The sequence below is a fragment of the Tupaia chinensis genome, unplaced genomic scaffold (genome assembly GCF_000334495.1).
Source record: "Tupaia chinensis unplaced genomic scaffold, TupChi_1.0 Scaffold000493_1, whole genome shotgun sequence".
In the NCBI taxonomy this organism is placed as follows: domain Eukaryota; kingdom Metazoa; phylum Chordata; class Mammalia; order Scandentia; family Tupaiidae; genus Tupaia; species Tupaia belangeri.
In genome coordinates, this window is record NW_006160005.1 from 2,967,004 (window position 1) to 2,985,956 (window position 18,953).

Sequence of the window (18,953 nt, forward strand, 5' to 3'; positions counted from 1 at the left end):
AGACAATGGGATTACATCAATCTAAAAAGCTTCCTCACAGCAAAGGAAATGAGCTATAATGAAGAGACAGCCCTCAGAATGGAAGAAAACATTCGCAAATTATGCCTCAGGAAAGGGATTGATACCCAGAAAATATAGCGAACTCAAGAAGCTTGTCCCTAAAAAAATGAATAATCTAATTTTAAAATGGGCAAATGAATACAAATGAATAGAAAACTCTCCAAGGAAGACTTACAAATAGCCAAAAGGCATATGAAAAATTGTTCTCTCTCTTGTCATAAGGTAAATGCAAATTTAAATCACAATGAGATATCCAGTTACAATGGCTAGGATCAAAACAAAATAAAGAATGACAAGTGTTGGGAAGGCTGAGGTGAAAAGGGAACTCTCTTACACTGTTAGTGGTAATATAAATTAGTCCAACTTCTATGGAAAGCAATATGGAGGTTTCTCAGAAATCTACAAATAGAACTTCCATATAACCCAGTAATCTCACTTCTTGGTATTTGCTCTATGGATAGGAAAACACTCAATCAGAATGACACTTGCACATTTATGTTTATTGCATTATTGCATTATTTACAATTGCTAAAACATGGGACCAACCTAAGTGTCCAAAAACTGTTGACTGGGTTGAAAAACTGGTGCATATATACTATGGAATATTATACAGCTATAAGAAACCATGAGATCCTATCGTTTGACTCAAAATGGATGAATATAGAAGACTTAGTGTTTAGTGAAGTGGGCCACTCAATTTGTTCTGAGTACTACAGAAGAGGCCGCGAGATCTAAAGATATGATGGTGGAGAGAATGGGTGTAAATGCTAGAGACTATTAAAGGGGGAGTAGATGGTAGAGACTGGTGGTAGAAGGTGGGTGTGAAATGCAGGGGGAAGACATATTTGACAGACGGAAAAATGTAAAAACATAAAATAAAAATAAAGAATAAAAAATGATAAAAATAAAGAAGTTGCCATCCAGATACTCTAAGATAGCAACTGGTCAACAGAAATACACTGTGAGCCCCATTGGTATGTTAAAATATTTTAGCCATTACATTTAAACAAGTAAATATAAACAAATTAATTTTTATAACATATTTTATTCAACCAAATATCTCAAATATTATTGCAAAATGTAATCAATATAAAATATTTTACATCCTTTCTTTTTGGTAATACAATTTTAAAATACAGTGTGTATTTTATACAGATAGTCCATTTGGACATTGAATTTTCATTACAATACTTGATCTGTATTTAGGAATCAGAAAATTTGCAGTTGACAAAGTAGATTCACAGACCTGAGTTGTTCCCAACACACTTAACCATGTTTTCTAAATAATTGAATATCAGTTTTTAAATTAAAATGAAAATTTAACAAAATTAAAATGTACTTTTCAAAAATTTAACAAAATTAAAATGTACTTTTCAGTCATTCTCGTCACACTCCAAGAACCTGTTAGCAACAAGTGGTTTGTCACTACCACACTGGGGAGTACAGTTCTGAGATGGCTTTTCTTTCTACAGGTACTTTGGATATTCATTTTTAAAGAATGTACATAGATTTTAGCCTTATTTCTTATTTAGAATGAAATGACTATTCCCTGTTTTCATCTTTTTTTCTTTACTTTTTCATGATAAAGTCTTGCCATTAAGATCCTTCCACCTCAGTCTCCCATACTCTAAGATAGCAACTGGCCAACAGAAATACACTGTGAGCCCCATTGGTATGTTAAAATATTTTAGCCATTACATTTAAACAAGTAAATATAAACAAATTAATTTTTATAGCATATTTTATTCAACCAAATATCTCAAATATTATTGCAAAATGTAATCAATATAAAATATTTTACATCCTTTCTTTTTGATAATACAATTTTAAAACACAGTGTGTATTTTATACAGATAGTCCATTTGGACATTGAATTTTCATTACAATACTTGATCTGTATTTAGGAATCAGAAAATTTGCAGTTGACAAAGTAGATTCACAGACCTGAGTTGTTCCCAACACACTTAACCATGTTTTCTAAATAATTGAATATCAGTTTTTAAATTAAAATGAAAATTTAACAAAATTAAAATGTACTTTTTAGTCATTCTAGTCACACTCCACGAACTTGTTAGCAACAAGTGGTTTGTCACTACCACACTGGGGAGTACAGTTCTGAGATGGCTTTTCTTTCTACAGGTACTTTGGATATTCATTTTTAAAGAATGTACATAGATTTTAGCCTTATTTCTTATTTAGAATGAAATGAACTATTCCCTGTTTTCATCTTTTTTTGTTTACTTTTTCATGATAAAGTCTTGCCATTAAGATCCTTCTACCTCAGTCTCCCAGCTGAGACCTAGGTATGTACCACCACATCTGACTTTTAGGTTGGATGGGGACTCAAACCCAGGCCTCCTATATGGTTCCAGCCTATAGGTTACAGAGTCTTAGCAGCACACCATGGTGGCTGGGCCCCTATTTCCTTCTTGGTTGGTCCTAAATTATTTCACCCAGCTTTCTTTCTTTCTGAGACATGCCTGTTAGGTTCACCTAGATTCCTCATTTAGTTAATAGCACCATACCAATTCAGTGTAATGAGATTAATTCAGAGATGTAATCCTCTCTCCAACCTTGACTGAAATATATTACCCAAATTCTACTCCCCTCTATTTTAATCATGCACAGCCCTTTGTAACCTTTGCAAACACTTTTTTTCAGAGTACTCTCATGTTATCTAGTTTGATTCTTGCAACTATATAAGTAGGAGACCTAGTATTAATCCTATTTTATAGATAGGAAAATATCCAACAGGAGGTATTTTTGTTTCCCCCAGTCACACAGATGGAGATGAAGCTTAATTAGAACTCGTACTTGTTAACTTTTGTCCTACATTTCCACTACACCGTGACACAGTACTTTTCAGAAAAGAAGCCTCCAGAGAATGCTAGACCCTGAGTATTGCTAGTTACATCTAATCTTACACCGCACTGTAGGCAGTCTTTTAAATTTCTTAGGACCTTCCAAAAAACAACAAAGAAAGTAATCTCTAATATAAACTCAGATTACCTGAAATAAACTTCTGAGAAATTGGTTTGTTACCCCAATATGCATAAAAAAATTAATTTAAAATATTAATTTTAAGACAAGGATTCTTGAATTCATTTACATTACTGTCTTGCAGTGGGTTGGCCAAGAAGACCGTATCTCCTTGTTTATGTATATGTAGACCCAGGAGATAAATGGGAAAAGAGTGATCACAATGGCAAGAGCCAATTGAATTCTTCCACCAACTGGATTCCTATAAAACATGGAAAACATATTATAAATAAAAATCCAATAAACAAAGTATTGCTTTGAAAACAAGTATAAAGGTTGACTTAATAAGACATATTGCATCTTTAAAAAATATTTAATTTTATTTATTCATTCATTTATTTTAATTTGTCCAGAGAGAGACACAGAGAGAGAGAGAGAGAGGGAAAATGAGAAAGCAAGTCGCCAGATCCAGGGCTTGACCCATGGTCAACCATGTGGTAATGTCCAGCACCTTAACCACTATGCCACCTGCTGGCCCCCTATATTGCATTTTTTAAAGAATTCTTTTATTGAACTTTATTCATATAGTTATTTATTTTAATTTGACCAGAGAGGGACAGAGAAAGCAAGAGAGAAAGTGAGAAAGCAAGCCACCAGGTTTGGGACTTGAACCATGGTCAACCATGAGGGAATCCAACACTCTTAACCATCATGCCACCTGCTAGCCCCCAGCATATTGCATTTTAGCATACTCTTCTCAATTTTTAAATTGAAATGTAACTTGTTGAATTGTTGGAATTTTTATATATTCTTATTACAAATCCTTACTGTTTGCATGTTTTGCAACTATCTTTACCCACTTTATGATGTCTTTTGAGGAACAGAAGTCAATGAATAATTAAGACAATGTGAAAATTAATTGATCTCTCCTAATGATTTTTGTGTCCTGTTTAAGAAAACTTTCCCTCCCCAAAGTCTTGAACATTTTAAGTTACTTTTTTCCCCCCTAAATTTATTATTTATTTCTTCCATGAAAGGGCACCCACAACAGAGTCCTGATACTACAATCCACCCCAGTCTTCAGCGAGCCTTTGATCATGGGCAAGGAAGGTCTCTACATTTGAACCAGCACCTTCTCAAATAGGACTGCCTGTGAGGTGTCACATTTTCCCACAATCTCATCTGGCCCCAAGTTACCTTCCTTTGAAGTTTGATTGTTTTGCTTTTTTCCGTTAGATCTATAATCCTCCTGGAATTGATCTGTGTGAAAGGTAGGAGTTACTTCACTTTTTTTTCCACACGGGTATTTATTTGATGAAGCACAATTAACAAAAAGACTGCCTTCTTTTCTACTGTGCAGTACCACATTTGTCATAAGTTAAGACTGCATGCGTATGCATTTGTTTCTACATTTTATTATGTCCCATTCATTTATCTATTTACCCTTTGCCAATATTGGTTATCCCTAAATTATTTAGCTATTTTTTAATTTCTCTTATATTCTTTTATAGTTTTGGATAGAGATTTTGCCTGTTTCTGCTAAATGGTAACTCTTCATTTTATTTATTTATTTATTCACTTATTTTTGGAGAGGTTTTTCGCTATAGGGCACGTGCGCTCGCCAGACAGACAGAGAGAGACATAGAGACAGAAAGCGAGAAATCACCCCCCAGGGGGGATGGTCATGCCACAATCCCTTCTCCTCCATTCTCATCTCGGGATCTTGGGCACGCATGCACACGCGCCCGGCGTGAGTTTTAAGCCACCGGGTCCGGGACGCGAACTGCGGTCGACTACGTGGGAGTCCAGCGACATAACCATTATGCTAACTGCTACTTACCTAACTCTTCATTTTAATCACATTCTGCTACTTGCTGATAGAAATGCATCTGATTTTTTTGTATATTTATCTAGTGATTTCTAACAATCCTGCTAAACTCATTAGATTCTTAACATTTTTCTACATATTCAATAATGCCACCCACAAATAATTAAAACTTTATTTATTTATGTATTTATTTAATCCTTGGGCCTTTTACATTGTTTACCTTATTGTATTGGCTAGGACAATAGCTAGACTGATATTGAATAGAAATGGCAATAGTAGCTAACCTCATCTCATTCCTCATCTCAGAATAAAAGTTTTCAAATGTCCACCATTAAGTATTATGCTTTGGTGTGGATACCCTGTATCATGTTAAGTTCTTTTCTCTGCTTGTTTTCCAGGAACTTTTATTGTGAATAGTTGTTGAATTTTATCAAATGCTGTTTCTATATAGATCAAGAAGATAATTTATTTTCCTTTTTTACTCTGTGAATGTAGTGGAAAACAGTGGTTTGTTTTTGAGTGTTAAACTTGATATTTTTAGGATAAATGCAATCTGGTGGTTGTGTTATATATTGCATAGTTTGATTTGCTAATGTTTTATTTATGATTTTTCTACCTGTGGTCATGAGTGAGATTGCTGTGTATTTTTCTTTTTGGTGTTTGATGTTCTTGTCAAGTTTTGATATCAAAATTGTTTTTCCTCATAAAATGAGTGGGAAAGTATTCCTTCTTTTTTCATTCTCTAGAACAGTTTGTTGAAAGTTGGTATCATTTCTCCCTTAAATGTTAAGGAGAACTTTCTCCAGTTTTGTCATCTCGGTCTAGAGTTTTCCTTTAGGAAAACTTTAAATTATGGACTCAATTTCAATAATAGCTATGGGACTAATCTATTTCTTCTTGTGTCAGTTTTGGTGTGTTGTATTTTTCAAGAAACTTGTCTATTTCATCTGTGTTTTCAAATTTATTGGCATAACATTGTTCATAACACCAGCTTATAATTTTTACAATATTTGTTAGATATGCGATGATGTTCTCTTTTTCATTCCTGACATCAGAATATGCCTCCAGGGAACCAGCAGTTAGCGTAATGGCTATGTCGCTGGACTCCCACGTAGTTGACTGCAGTTCGCGTCCCGGACCTGGTGGCTTAAAACTCATGCCGGGCGCATGTGCGTGTGTGCCCAAGATCCCAAGAGGAGAACGGAGGAGAAGGGATTGTGGTGTGACCATCCCCGCTGGGGGGGTGATTTCTCGCTTTCTGTCTCTATGTCTCTCTCTGTCTGTCTGGTGAGCGCACGCACCCTATAGCAAAAAAGAATATGCCTCCACATTTGTGCCTACTCTTGCTTGTCCCTGCTCTTTCCTTTTTTTTCTCTTTTTAGTCTTGCCAGAGCTTATCAATGTTGTATTATTTCTGAGAGCCAATATTTGCCCTTGTTAATTACTTTTTATGTCAGTTTTCTTTTTTGTTTCTGCTTTTATGTTTATCTTCTTGTTTCTTTGGTGTTCTTTTTCTAATTTCTTTAACTGGAGAATTTCTAACTTCTTGGAAACTTAACTCATTGACTTTCAGCCTTTCTTGTTTTTAGTTCATTTGTTTTAACTCTGTGTGCTTAAGAATATAACTTTCCCTCTAAGCATGATTTTTAGCTGCATTCCACAAATTTTCTTAAGTCATGTTCTTCTTATTTGGTTCAAAAGAATTTCCAGTTTCCACTGTGATTTCTTCTTTGATCTAAATGTTATTCGAAAGTGCATTTCTGAGCTTTCAGATTTAGAGCAATTGCCTAATTATCTTTTTGTTAATAATTTCTAGCCTATTTGCTCTGTGGTCAAAGACTATTTTCTGTAGGATTTTGGCCCTTTGAAATTTGTTGCGACTTATGTCATGGGCTAACATATTTCTTTTTGGAAATATTGAATGTGTACTTGAAAAGAATGTGGATTCTGCCATTCTTGGTTTCTTATCTTCACTGTCTTCTTTTGTAGCTTCACTGATTTCTGTATCTTCACTGACTTCTTTTTTTCCATCTGTTCTACTAGTGACTGAAAGACGTACGTTAAAGTCTCTGAAGACAACTATGAATATTTCTATTTTTCTTTCCTATTTCGAGGCAGTAGTCCATCACCAATTTAGAATTGTTCTATCTTCTTGATGAACTGACCTTTTGTCATTAAAAAGTACCTTCCTTTGGCATCTTAAATCCACTTTTTAATGATATCGTTATTTTAAAAGCCTCGTTTTTTTAAAAAGTACATTTAATTATTTCTCAGCAGTGAGAGACAGAGAGAGAAAGACAAACACCCTCAACAGGGTCTCCCACCTCAGGATACCAGGCACACATATGTCCATGACCTGGACTGGCAGAGCTAGGAAAGGATTACAACATTAAAACCTCACTGGGGGGTACCTATCTCTTTCCTTCTCTTTCTCTCTGTATCTCTCTGACTCACCGAATAAGTAAAGAAACTTTAAAATAAGGAATTCAGGAGTCAATCTGAATAAGTGCCACTGGTAAAGATGAGACAGTTTGGGGGCCAGCAGATGGCATAGTGGTTACATCACTGAACTCCACATGGCTGACTGCAGTTTGAGTCCCAGACCCGGTGGTTTAAAAATCATACCAGCTGCTTGTGTATGCATGCCCAAGATCCTGGGAGAAGAATGGAAGACAAGGGATTGTGGCATGGCCATCCACCTGCCGAGTGATTTTTCAATTCCCCTCTCACTATCTCTGTCTCTGTCTCTCTCTCTCCAGTGAGTGCCCATGCCTAAGGCAAAAACTTCTTCAAAAAAAAAAAAAAAGATAAGATAGTTTGGGTATCAATAGAGATAATAACTGCCATGGATCGAAACTTATCAATATTTGGATATCCATGGCTTTATAATGGTAGTAAACAAAGAAAGAAAACAAACAAACAAAAAAACCCAAAATTCATTGGTCACCTTTGCAGGACACCCAAGTAAGAAACAATTAATTTTGAAAACTGATAAATAAAGGGAAAGAATCAGTCCTTTTCCTTATTTATTTATTTATTTATTTATTTATTTATTTATTTTGTGTTGTTGACGATCTATACCACAGAATTATTAAAGAATTGATAAGTAGAAGTTCACTTTATAGAAGTTTTTGAGGTAATAAACAAATAATAACAATATACCTAGACAATCGCCATTTCACAACCCAATGAATGAATGGATTTAATCAGTGATTACCAGAGACTTATTACCATCACAGAGGAACAGCAAGGTGTTAGGTATGTCATGATAAACATCCCCAACAGCACTATCTAACATGAACCTCTTACCGTCACCCAAAAGAACACCCTCTTGGCCGCCAACTGCAATAACTCCACTAGGCCAGGTAGAAAACTTAGTTCATGAACATGGGCAATCATGAATTATTGAATCAACTATTACTAGCTTCCCTTAAGAAAAGAAAAGATTTCCTTCAAAGATTTCTTTCAAAAGATTCCTATTTTTACTTATGTGTCAATAGTCTCCCTAACTACCTTGTTTTAGCAACCTCGAAGACATCTGATTTTAACTAATGAATTGAAAACTTACTTTGACGAGCTGAGGCAGAGGCTCATCCACGCTGTGATGATCACCAGGCCAGAGAGTTCTCTAGAAAATAGCATAATTTCATTTTTTGAAGTGGCTACAAGTGAGATGTGTATTATGATATTCTCTCCATGACCACTTGATAGTGCATTCTGATTGGGTGACTGTCCCCCAAGATATATGGCATCTGCAAAATACATGCAGGGTTTTCAAGAAGGTTTTGGAAAATGCTTATTATTAAAAAGCTATGTGTGGATTTCAAAAATTTTGTGCCAAAGTAAACTCATACTTTAATTCTATTTACCCACAGACTTTTTAAAGTCTGCTTGTATTTTCAAGTCTGGCCATGATTCATGTTACTTTTTTTTAGGCAGTTAAACCATTCTATGAAAATAAATTTGCATGAGGCAGATATGAGATCTATGATTGTTGTTTAACTTTTAAGTGGAATCTCCTGAAAAATTTAATCAGTATTTTAAAAACCACACTTAGGGGCTAGCAGGTGGCATGGTGGTTGGGACCCTGGACTCCCACATGGCTGACTGCAGTTCAAGTCCTGGACTGGAAGCTTGAAACTCACACTGGGCGCATGTGCCTGCATGCCTAAGATCCTGAGAGGAGAATGGAGGATAAGGGATTGCAGCATGGCCATCCCCCCGGGGGATGATTTCTTACTTTCTTTCTGTCTCTCTCTGAAATAATGCACACACACACACACACACACACACACACACACACACCACACACATTTCAGGTTCTGAGAGGGGAATGGTACAATCAATAAAACAATTCCAGGGTTCATTATTTTTACATTTTTTAGAGTTCAGTGTTAGGCAGGATAAGTTAAAATCACTAAATAATCTAAGCACATATTGCTGGCATTGGAGTAACTGTTTAGAGGAGAGGAATGAGTCAGGCTAATGATCTGGGGTGGGTATATGCTTCTAGATATGTGTGTTATAAACACATATCTGTCACACAGAATAAAAAATAGTTCTCTGCCATATCATCGCTAGAAGCTCCGCTTTGAGTTCATCACAATTCATGCACTTCCTGTTGGTGGTGATTCAACCCATTTTACCCTTCCCACTTCCATCTATAGACACAACTTGATTTGCTCTCCAGTTTTCCAGAAGATTAGAGCCTTTAACAAAGCGGCACCTTATCAGTGATGCTCAACTTGCAGGTCACTGAGGTGTTGGCAGGATGTGGGGTAGAAAAGAAAGTAAGGGGGAACTTAATTAGTCGGAGTCACAGGTAATCGGAAGCAAAGGAAGAGATGATAAAATGGGAACAAGTGGTCATGACAAGGAGAGGAGATGACAGGAGAGGAACCAGGGCAAGGCTAATGAGGTTGACAAAAGTACTGAGCCCTGAGGGGGCCGATCACACTTGTACATCAGATCCCGGCTTACAGCAGAGCTGAGTCAGAAGGCTGACAGTTACAACCTCATTAGATTAGACTGAGCAGCACTGTAGAGCGCCCTTGCTAGTTATCAGGAGGCCAAGGTCCAAGCGCCTGACAGTAAAGTCATGGAATATGCAGTGGCCGCCTGCAGCAGTAATCACGGAGCTGGACAGACAGTGCTGGGTTTGGATCCTGGCTCATCATATTTCAGTTTCTTCAGCTTATAAAGGAGATAATGCCCGCCCTGCTCCTCTGAGTGTTGTTACGGGAATCCAGTAACACCGTGCACAGATAAGACATGCCGTAGGAAGGGCTCTCCGTTCTACCCGCCCCTCCAGCCAGCAGAAGGCACAGCTCACCTGCCTTCCTCCTCATGTAAGATGTTCTGTTGTGTATGAAGCAAGAGGTAGGACATCAAGCGGGAGGCCCACACCACACAGAAGAAGATGTGTATTCCAGAGACACTCCGCCAAATGAAGTGACCTAAAAAGAGATCCCCAATGTAATCCTGGGTTCACATTCTGGAAATAAAAGTGATGCCTTTATACCTGTTTCATTACAGTCGCCTTTCAGGAAAGGCATTTAGAGGTTATAGTAGTAATTATAAACTTAAGAGGATCTCTTCGCCCCTGCCCAGAAGGCACATGCACTCACCAAAGACAGAGGAAAGAGAGAAAAAGAGAAAGGGAGTGAGGGAGAGAAAGCACCCCCCATGGGTCTCGTGGTCACGCCATAATCCCTTTTCCTCCATTCTCTGTCCAGTTGGGATTGTGGGCACACACACATGCGCTTGGCATATTTTCAAGCTGCCTGACCCAGAACCCAGATCATGGTTGGCTGTGTGGGATCCGGCTCCCTTAACTATGGTGCTGTGGGACAAGCCCAAAGGGAGCGTTTCTTATTGTAGTTGCTCAGCATTTTCCTTTCCAAGATGACTATCCTTATTTGGAGGGTACGGAGTCCCAATATTTCCACACCTCGAGCCCATGTGGCTCAATGATCCTGACCCTGGCTAGGTCAATCAACTCATTTTATCCCCTTGGCTACAGTGATTTGGCTCCATGTAAAGAGATAACAAATCAGGACTAACAATTCAATTCTAAGGTGTTGGTGGCAACCTCATGGAAACCGAGTCTACGTTCTGTTGGACGTAGCATCGTGAAGAGGAGAACCGGGAGCCAAAGGACCATGACATGGAGACCAGGAAGGAGTAGAAGGTGTTTCAAAGAAAGTAGAGAATAGTCAGGGGGATCAACAGGTAGTGCAACGGCTATGTCACTGAACTCCCATGTAGTCGACCGCAGTTCAAGTCCTGGACCCGGTGGCTTAAACTCACGCTGGACGCATGTGTGTGCGTGCCCAAGAACCCGAGAGGAGAATGGAGGAGAAGGGATTGCGGCGTGGCCATCCCTCCTGGGGGGTGATTTCTCGCTTTTTGTCTCTCAGTCTCTCTCTCTGGCAAGGGCACGCACCCTGTAGCAAAAACCTCTCAAAAAAAAAAAAAGAAAAAAAAGGAATACTCAGTCAGGACTCATAATCCCTATTAATAAAAATAAGTTAATAACTAATGTAAAATGTATTTTTTTTCCATTATAAGACACCACGTAATAGTATAAAATTGTTCAACGGAAGGGTTATTAAGAGTTCATGAAGGCCGTAAAAAATGAAATGGCTATATCGCGCTTGGCATTGAGTTAGGTAGCCCGTGGGCATACAAGTCAGTTATGTAAGAGCATTTTTATGTATAATTACCTGGGATTCACATGGAAGGAGTCCAAGGAGCAGGCTTCAGGATAAATACATGACAAGCCTGTTTCACAGCCACTCGTTCATTCAACAAGCATGAAGTACCTCCGCACGCCTGCCATGTTGCTATGGACTGAATTCTCCTATCCCCTTCGAAATTCCTGTGTTGAAATCCTAGCCCCCAAGGGATGGATTAAGAGGTGGGGCCTTTCAGAGTAATTCATTCATGAGGCCTTAGCCTTCATGAATAGCATTAGTGCAGCCCAAAGAAGGCTAAGAAAGCTCCTTGGGAAAACCCAATCTGCCAGAACCTTGACCTTGGTTCAACTCCCCAGCTGTGGTGAACTTGGATACATAGAATGCCCTTCTGTCTAGGTCTCCCAGTCCATGCTATTTTTGTTATAGCAGCCCTACCAGACTAAGAGGCATGCAAAGAGACATAAGACATAATCCTACTTAAAAAAAAATAAAAATTGCCAGAGGGAGCATGCACTGGCCAGATAAAGAGGGAAAGCAAGAAAGTGCCCCTAAAGGGCGTGGTCACATGGCAGTTCCTTCTCCTCATTTCTCCCTCTTTTCTTTGGGCACACATACATACATACCCAGTGTCTTTCTCAGGCCATTGGGTCTAGAATGAAAACAGTGCAGTCAGCCCCCCTAACCAGCATGCTACATGCTGGCCCCATTATCATACTTTTAAGGGTTGACAGCCTAGGTGTGGGAAGAGAAGCACATATAAAATCATTATGTTACTTCACTGTGGGTATTATGACAGTACATAGGGAGATTATTTTAATAAAAAACCTGGAGATTTGTTATAGAAATATTTTCTGTACATATGTGGTGCTTGTATTCATAGGTATTGAATAAATTCAAAATAATAAAATGATTAATAGGAGTGGTATTGCTCTAAGAAGAAGTTGTAAAGAAAATTAGTTGTGGGGTCAGCAGGTGGCATGGTGGTTAAGGTGTTGGACTCCCACATGCCTGACCACAGTTCGAATCCTGGACCTGGCAGCTTGCTTGCTCACTTTCCTTCTCTGTCTCTCTTTGGTCAAATCAAAAATAATAATATAATAAATAAAATAAAATAATTCTTTTACTATATCGCGCTTGGCATTGAGTTAGGTAGCCCGTGGGCATACAAGTCAGTTATGTAAGAGCATTTTTATGTATAATTACCTGGGATTCACATGGAAGGAGTCCAAGGAGCAGGCTTCAGGATAAATACATGACAAGCCTGTTTCACAGCCACTCGTTCATTCAACAAGTACCTCCGCACGCCTGCCATGTTGCTATGGGCTGAATTCTCCTATCCCCTTCGAAATTCCTGTGTTGAAATCCTAGCCCCCAAGGGATGGATTAAGAGGTGGGGCCTTTCAGAGTAATTCATTCATGAGGCCTTAGCCTTCATGAATAGCATTAGTGCAGCCCAAAGAAGGCTAAGAAAGCTCCTTGGGAAAACCCAATCTGCCAGAACCTTGACCTTGGTTCAACTCCCCAGCTGTGGTGAACTTGGATACATAGAATGCCGTTCTGTCTAGGTCTTCCAGTCCATGCTATTTTTGTTATAGCAGCCCTACCAGACTAAGAGGCATGCAAAGAGACATAAGACATAATCCTACTTAAAAAAAAATAAAAATTGCCAGAGGGAGCATGCACTGGCCAGATAAAGAGGGAAAGCAAGAAAGTGCCCCTAAAGGGCGTGGTCACATGGCAGTTCCTTCTCCTCATTTCTCCCTCTTTTCTTTGGGCACACATACATACATACCCAGTGTCTTTCTCAGGCCATTGGGTCTAGAATGAAAACAGTGCAGTCAGCCCCCCTAACCAGCATGCTACATGCTGGCCCCATTATCATACTTTTAAGGGTTGACAGCCTAGGTGTGGGAAGAGAAGCACATATAAAATCATTATGTTACTTCACTGTGGGTATTATGACAGTACATAGGGAGATTATTTTAATAAAAAACCTGGAGATTTGTTATAGAAATATTTTCTGTACATATGTGGTGCTTGTATTCATAGGTATTGAATAAATTCAAAATAATAAAATGATTAATAGGAGTGGTATTGCTCTAAGAAGAAGTTGTAAAGAAAATTAGTTGTGGGGTCAGCAGGTGGCATGGTGGTTAAGGTGTTGGACTCCCACATGCCTGACCACAGTTCGAATCCTGGACCTGGCAGCTTGCTTGCTCACTTTCCTTCTCTGTCTCTCTTTGGTCAAATCAAAAATAATAATATAATAAATAAAATAAAATAATTCTTTTAAAAAAAAGATTAGTTGCACTGGGTTGTACAGACTAAATATATCATAAGCATCGATTGCCTCTTAGTCTGGGACACAAGATCAGCTCTTAGATGGTTGCTGATGTGACACTGGTTTTGTGGCTTAAGAAATCAGTGCAATGACTAAACCCCTTCTTTTTCAAATGCTATGCTACATACCATTATTCCACATCAGCATACACGAATAATAGAGAATGGCCTACATGGCTTCCTTGTAAAGTATTCCTGAAGATAGGGAAGGACAATCTATATTAGAATTAGCCCCTCTTATTCTCGGAAATGTGGAGAAATGCCTAAAGAGCTCCATTTTCTATTGGGAGTTGAGCAGATAGATTTCCATTATTACATGATACGGACGGAAGTCTGACTACTTTTCCTATTTTCCAAAATCTTTTCAAAAGGGACTGGGGAAGTCATGCCCACAAACATTAACAGACCATTTATTTTCTATTAACAGGATTCTTCCTACCTCCTATCCCTGGCATAGTTTCTTTGAGATGTATATTTCAATCGATTACAGTATAATCTTTTGTTTATCTCTTCCCAAGACACAGCTCTTCCCTTCCAATCACCAACCTAAGAATTGTGGGACCCCATTCTTAGGTTAACCTACAAGGCCCGCTTCTACATGTCCCGCCTTCTTGGGCCAGACCAATGGGAAATCTTTTAATTAAATGTTGCCTGTCAATCTCAAAAACAAATAAAAGGAACCTCTGTACATGATCACCCTGAGAAAGGCATGTATGCCTCTTCTCCGGGCCTAGGTCACTCACATTTGGCTTGGAAATAAACCGCATTAATTATTAATTATTCATTTTACAGTTGGTTATTTTTTCTGTTGGCAATGAAAATGTGAATTTGCTGTATCTTCATTTGGAAGATGAAGTGTATACCTGTGACAAGAGGGTTAAATCCAACAAGCAGGGTCAGAACTGCAGGGAGTGTGTACACCATCTGTTAGCAAAAAGAGGAAATTATGCGGGTTAGGACATTTGCCTAATATATGAGATGTTTGGAAGCATCTGGGAAGGGCAGAAGGTGAGGTGGCCATCAAGTTCATGATTTACTTCAGGTTTCCAGTAACATTTGAGGAAGTGGTAACCTCTGTTTTTGTGGCACTTACCATGTCAGGTTATAATTTTATTTCCCTTCCTCCTAGACTATAGGCTATTACAGGAAAAAACTCAGCTTCAGGCTCTAGAAATGAGCAGAGTCTGGTTTGTTTGTTTTAGAGATATTTTTGTTATTTTTTGCACTTGCCAAAGAGACAGAGAAAGAGACAGAAAGTGAGAAATCACCCCCAAAGGGGATGGCCACACTGCAATCTCTTCTCCTCCATTCTCTTCTCAGGATTTTGGGCAAATACGCACATGTGCCTGACATGCAGTTTAAGCTACTGGGTCTGGGACTTGAACCACAGTTGACTACGTGGGAGTCCAATGATATAACCATTACGCTACATGCTGGTCCCAGTGAGAAAGCAAGCCACCAGGTCCAGGACTTGTTCTGTGGTCAGCCATATGGGAGTCCAGCACCTTAACCACCATGCCACCTGCCAGCAGTCTGAGGTTTAAGACATGCTGAACTTCCAGTCTCTCACAAGCAACTTCCACGTCCAAATAGCCTTCCCTCATTTACATAAAGGAAAATGTTCATTGAAAAGTAGGGCAGGAGCAGCCTTGAGTAGCTAAATGACCCTGCTGAAGAGTCCTCTCTGAGATCACGGAAAGTGTTCTAACAATGTGTGGGTTAGGGACACAGGTTAATCTGGTTAGGCTCTTCATTTTCGAAACTGCTAAGTTGGTTTGAACATTGCAAGGCTGGCCCTAACGAGGCCCTGTTGCCAAGCCTTATTCATAGCAAGTAGGCTCTAGCCAAACTAGTGTCTGTGCGTGCGTGTGTGTGTGTGTGTGTGTGTGTGTGGTTTGCAGGCAGAGGGCAAGTGGGGAGAGTAGGTTTATAAGAAGCATGGGTGGGACTTTCCAAGAAATGTAGCTACTTAACCACATCAATTACTCTGCTTCTGCCGGGAACCTGTAGTTTATTTGGAGGTTGTAAAGGCTATACACTTTATTTTTTAAAAGAGTGTGTGTGCTTGCTGGAGAGAGACACATGGAGAGAAAGATGGAAAGGGAGAAAGAACCTCTCATGGGACATGGTCACAGCACAATCTCTTCTCTTCCATCTCTCCGTCCTTTCAGGGTTTTGGGCAAATGCAACTCAGATCCATCTCTCCCTCCTTGCAGGGTTTTGGGCAAATGCAACTCAGGGATGGTGGGATCAGGGGCAAACAGAAGGATTGGGAGACTATTCCAACAGTCTATGTGGGAGATAATGGGGGCACTGAACCGGAATGAGGGAAGATACAGGGAGGATGTGGGGTTTGTTATTTACAGTATGCCCAGAGCATGGAATGAAAGGTTAAATGTATGCGTACCGTATGGAGAATCAATTAGACCTTGACCACATTTTGTTGGATTGTTTTCTAATTCACTCTTGTTCTGGGGATCTCAAAGGCAGTGATAAGAACCAGAGAAGTGGTAAAGACAAGATTCTGAGTAAGGTTGACTCAGAGAAAGATTCTGCTGTGAGTGAGGAGGAGGAGTGGGATTTGGAGGAAAATATACAAGACAGGACCTTGGGACTATCTGAGGAGCCGTGGGAGCTACAGGAGGCGATGTCCAGCAGTCTTTCGGAATGCAACATTAAGCTGGGTATCTGAGACTTCTTGGTGTAGAAATCATTGTTTGGAACTCAGGATTGGAAGCAGAGTGCTAAGGAAGAGGGCATTTGATTTGATTCAGGGGCATGTGAACCTGGACAATAAGCAATATCAGAATGTGGTTTTTATTGCACTAAACAAGAAAATTGATTAGAATTTCACATTATAATCCCAAATGCTGGGGGACCAGCAGATGGTCTAATGGTTTTGTTGCTGAACTCAAGTAGTCAACTGTGGTTGAGTCCCTGATGGCAGCTTAAAACTCATGGAGGGTGTGTGTGCATGCATGCCCAAAATCCTGAGAGGAGAATGGAGAAGAAGGGATTGTGGCATGGCCGTCCCGTCTGGGGGTGAGTTTTCCCTTTTTGTCTCTGTCTCTCTGAGGAATATACATGCCTTATAGCAAAAATCTTTCTATAATTCCAAACACTTTCACGTATTGCTCATCTCTACATGGTCAATGTTGTTCTAAAGCCTAGAAACCATCTCCTGGGTGATACTGTACAGTCTTGTGCATTGGTAGAGAGAATCCTGGCAGAATTCTGATTATTTCAGAAAATGTATTATGGGGGCGATCTTTGCCTCCTCCAAACTGTCTGGAGCGTCGGTTCAGTGAATACTGTAGGTTTTATGAGCTTCAGTTATTTCCTATGACTACAACTCACTGAATTAGTAAAGCACAGAACAAAGACCTGCTGCTTCCCAGTCCAAAGTTTGCTGAAGTTTCTGGCGAGAAACTCCTAAGGTATGGTTCAATAGATTTTTTTTTTCTTTTTGCTATAGGGTGCATGCACTTTCCAGAAAGAGAGAGACAGAAAGACAGAAAGTGAGAAATCACCCCCCAGGGGGGATGGCCACACCACAATCCCTACTCCTCCATTCTCCTCTCGGGATCTTGGGCACGCATGCACACATGCCCAGTGTGAGTTTAAGCCACTGGGTCCAGGACTCGAACCACTGTCAGCTACATGGCAGGCCAGCCACATAGCCATTATGCTAACTGCTGGTCCCATGGTTCAATTGATCTTGAGAGGCCTACTAAGTGTTCTCAGGAAAGTGCCCTGTGTTGGGGCATCTAGTCCCAAGAGGTACTGCAGAAAGCCTTGTATGTTGGGCTTTCTCCGTGGTGCAGTAGTTTAAGTGCTGGGCCCGGAAGACTGGATCCCACAGTACCAACTGCAGTTCAAACCTCGGCCCTGGCAACTTGAAAATCATACTGGGTGCATGAGCATACCCCAACTCCTGAAGGATGGCGAAACAGACAAGGGATTGCTGTGTGACCATTCCCCATTGGGGTGCTTTCTCTTTCTCCCCTTTCTCTGGTGAATGTATGTGTCCACTGACAATAAAAAATAAATAAATAAAAACAAAGAATGTCTCCAGATGGTTTTGGGTTTACACACACACACACACACACACACACACACACTTACTTCATTGTCACCTGGACCCTCCCCCCACTGGTATTTTAGGTAAGAGGTTACAGGACTTGATCTCTAAGTTTTTCCAGTAGGCTAAGCAGGGAGGCCTGGCGAGAAGTAAACCTTTTGATGCAGGGACACAGTTCTTTGAATCAAGGAAACCGTCAAGCCGTTCATACTCACCACCCACAGCTCCGCATCTGGATCATTTATCTGGAAAGCGAAAACATGGAGACGTTGGTGGATGAACTGCCCTATTCCACCCCCTCCTTTGGTCTGCTCTTGAGTAATCTGGATTCACTGTTACTTGCCAGAGGCCGGAATAGGCTCCCAGCATAGCAAGTATGAAGGAGACTTCACCTTGTGGGTTGGGTGGCTGAAGGGGGTTCTGGCTGAACACAGCAGATGGTTTTAACAGTCAGCCACACGGTTTTTGAAAAGAACCACATAGAAAATAAATTAAAGAAAAAAAAAAAAGAACCACATAGAAATTCTTTAGACCCAGCACCACCTAGAATGTATAAAGGACCCTCCAGGCTCTAGAAATGAGTAACCAGGAAAGGGGTGCAAGTAGGTAGGCCTTCACTCCCTTCCTGACACCCCTCCCCCCACGCCCCGCCAGGTGGCTTCAGTGTGGTCCCCAGGCTGTTAGGAAAGGCACCAGAACTGCTGGGGTCCCCTTCCAAGGGACACGCACAGAACCTCTCCTTCCGCCACAGGCCATCGGTGGTCGGGTTCTCGGGTGCGTGGTCAGGGGAACAATCTATATCTTGGATGGGGAAGAAACTGGGGGTTTGCGGTCCCACTTCTCTTCTTCTCCATACACTGATAACCTCTGCGACTCCGAGGCAGGCTCGTCTACACCGCACGCCGGGCCTGGGGCGGGGCTGGGAGCCCGCCAGGCCCCGCTCCCCACGCCTGCTCCCCGCGGCCCT

The 18,953-nt window shown here is 40.3% G+C and overlaps 1 protein-coding gene across 1 annotated transcript; it reads right to left on the bottom strand.

Moving 5' to 3' along the window:
* Nucleotides 1-1,783: 1,783 nt before the first annotated feature.
* On the bottom strand, nucleotides 1,784-18,231 carry TMEM220 (transmembrane protein 220; the record flags this gene model as incomplete). Its single annotated transcript, XM_014590873.2, is given in 5 exon segments — nucleotides 1,784-3,301; nucleotides 8,436-8,495; nucleotides 10,200-10,323; nucleotides 14,769-14,829; nucleotides 18,202-18,231. Coding segments are annotated over 5 exon segments (411 nt in total), but the record flags the coding sequence as incomplete, so codon positions are not given.
* Between the last annotated feature and the right edge of the window lie 722 nt (nucleotides 18,232-18,953).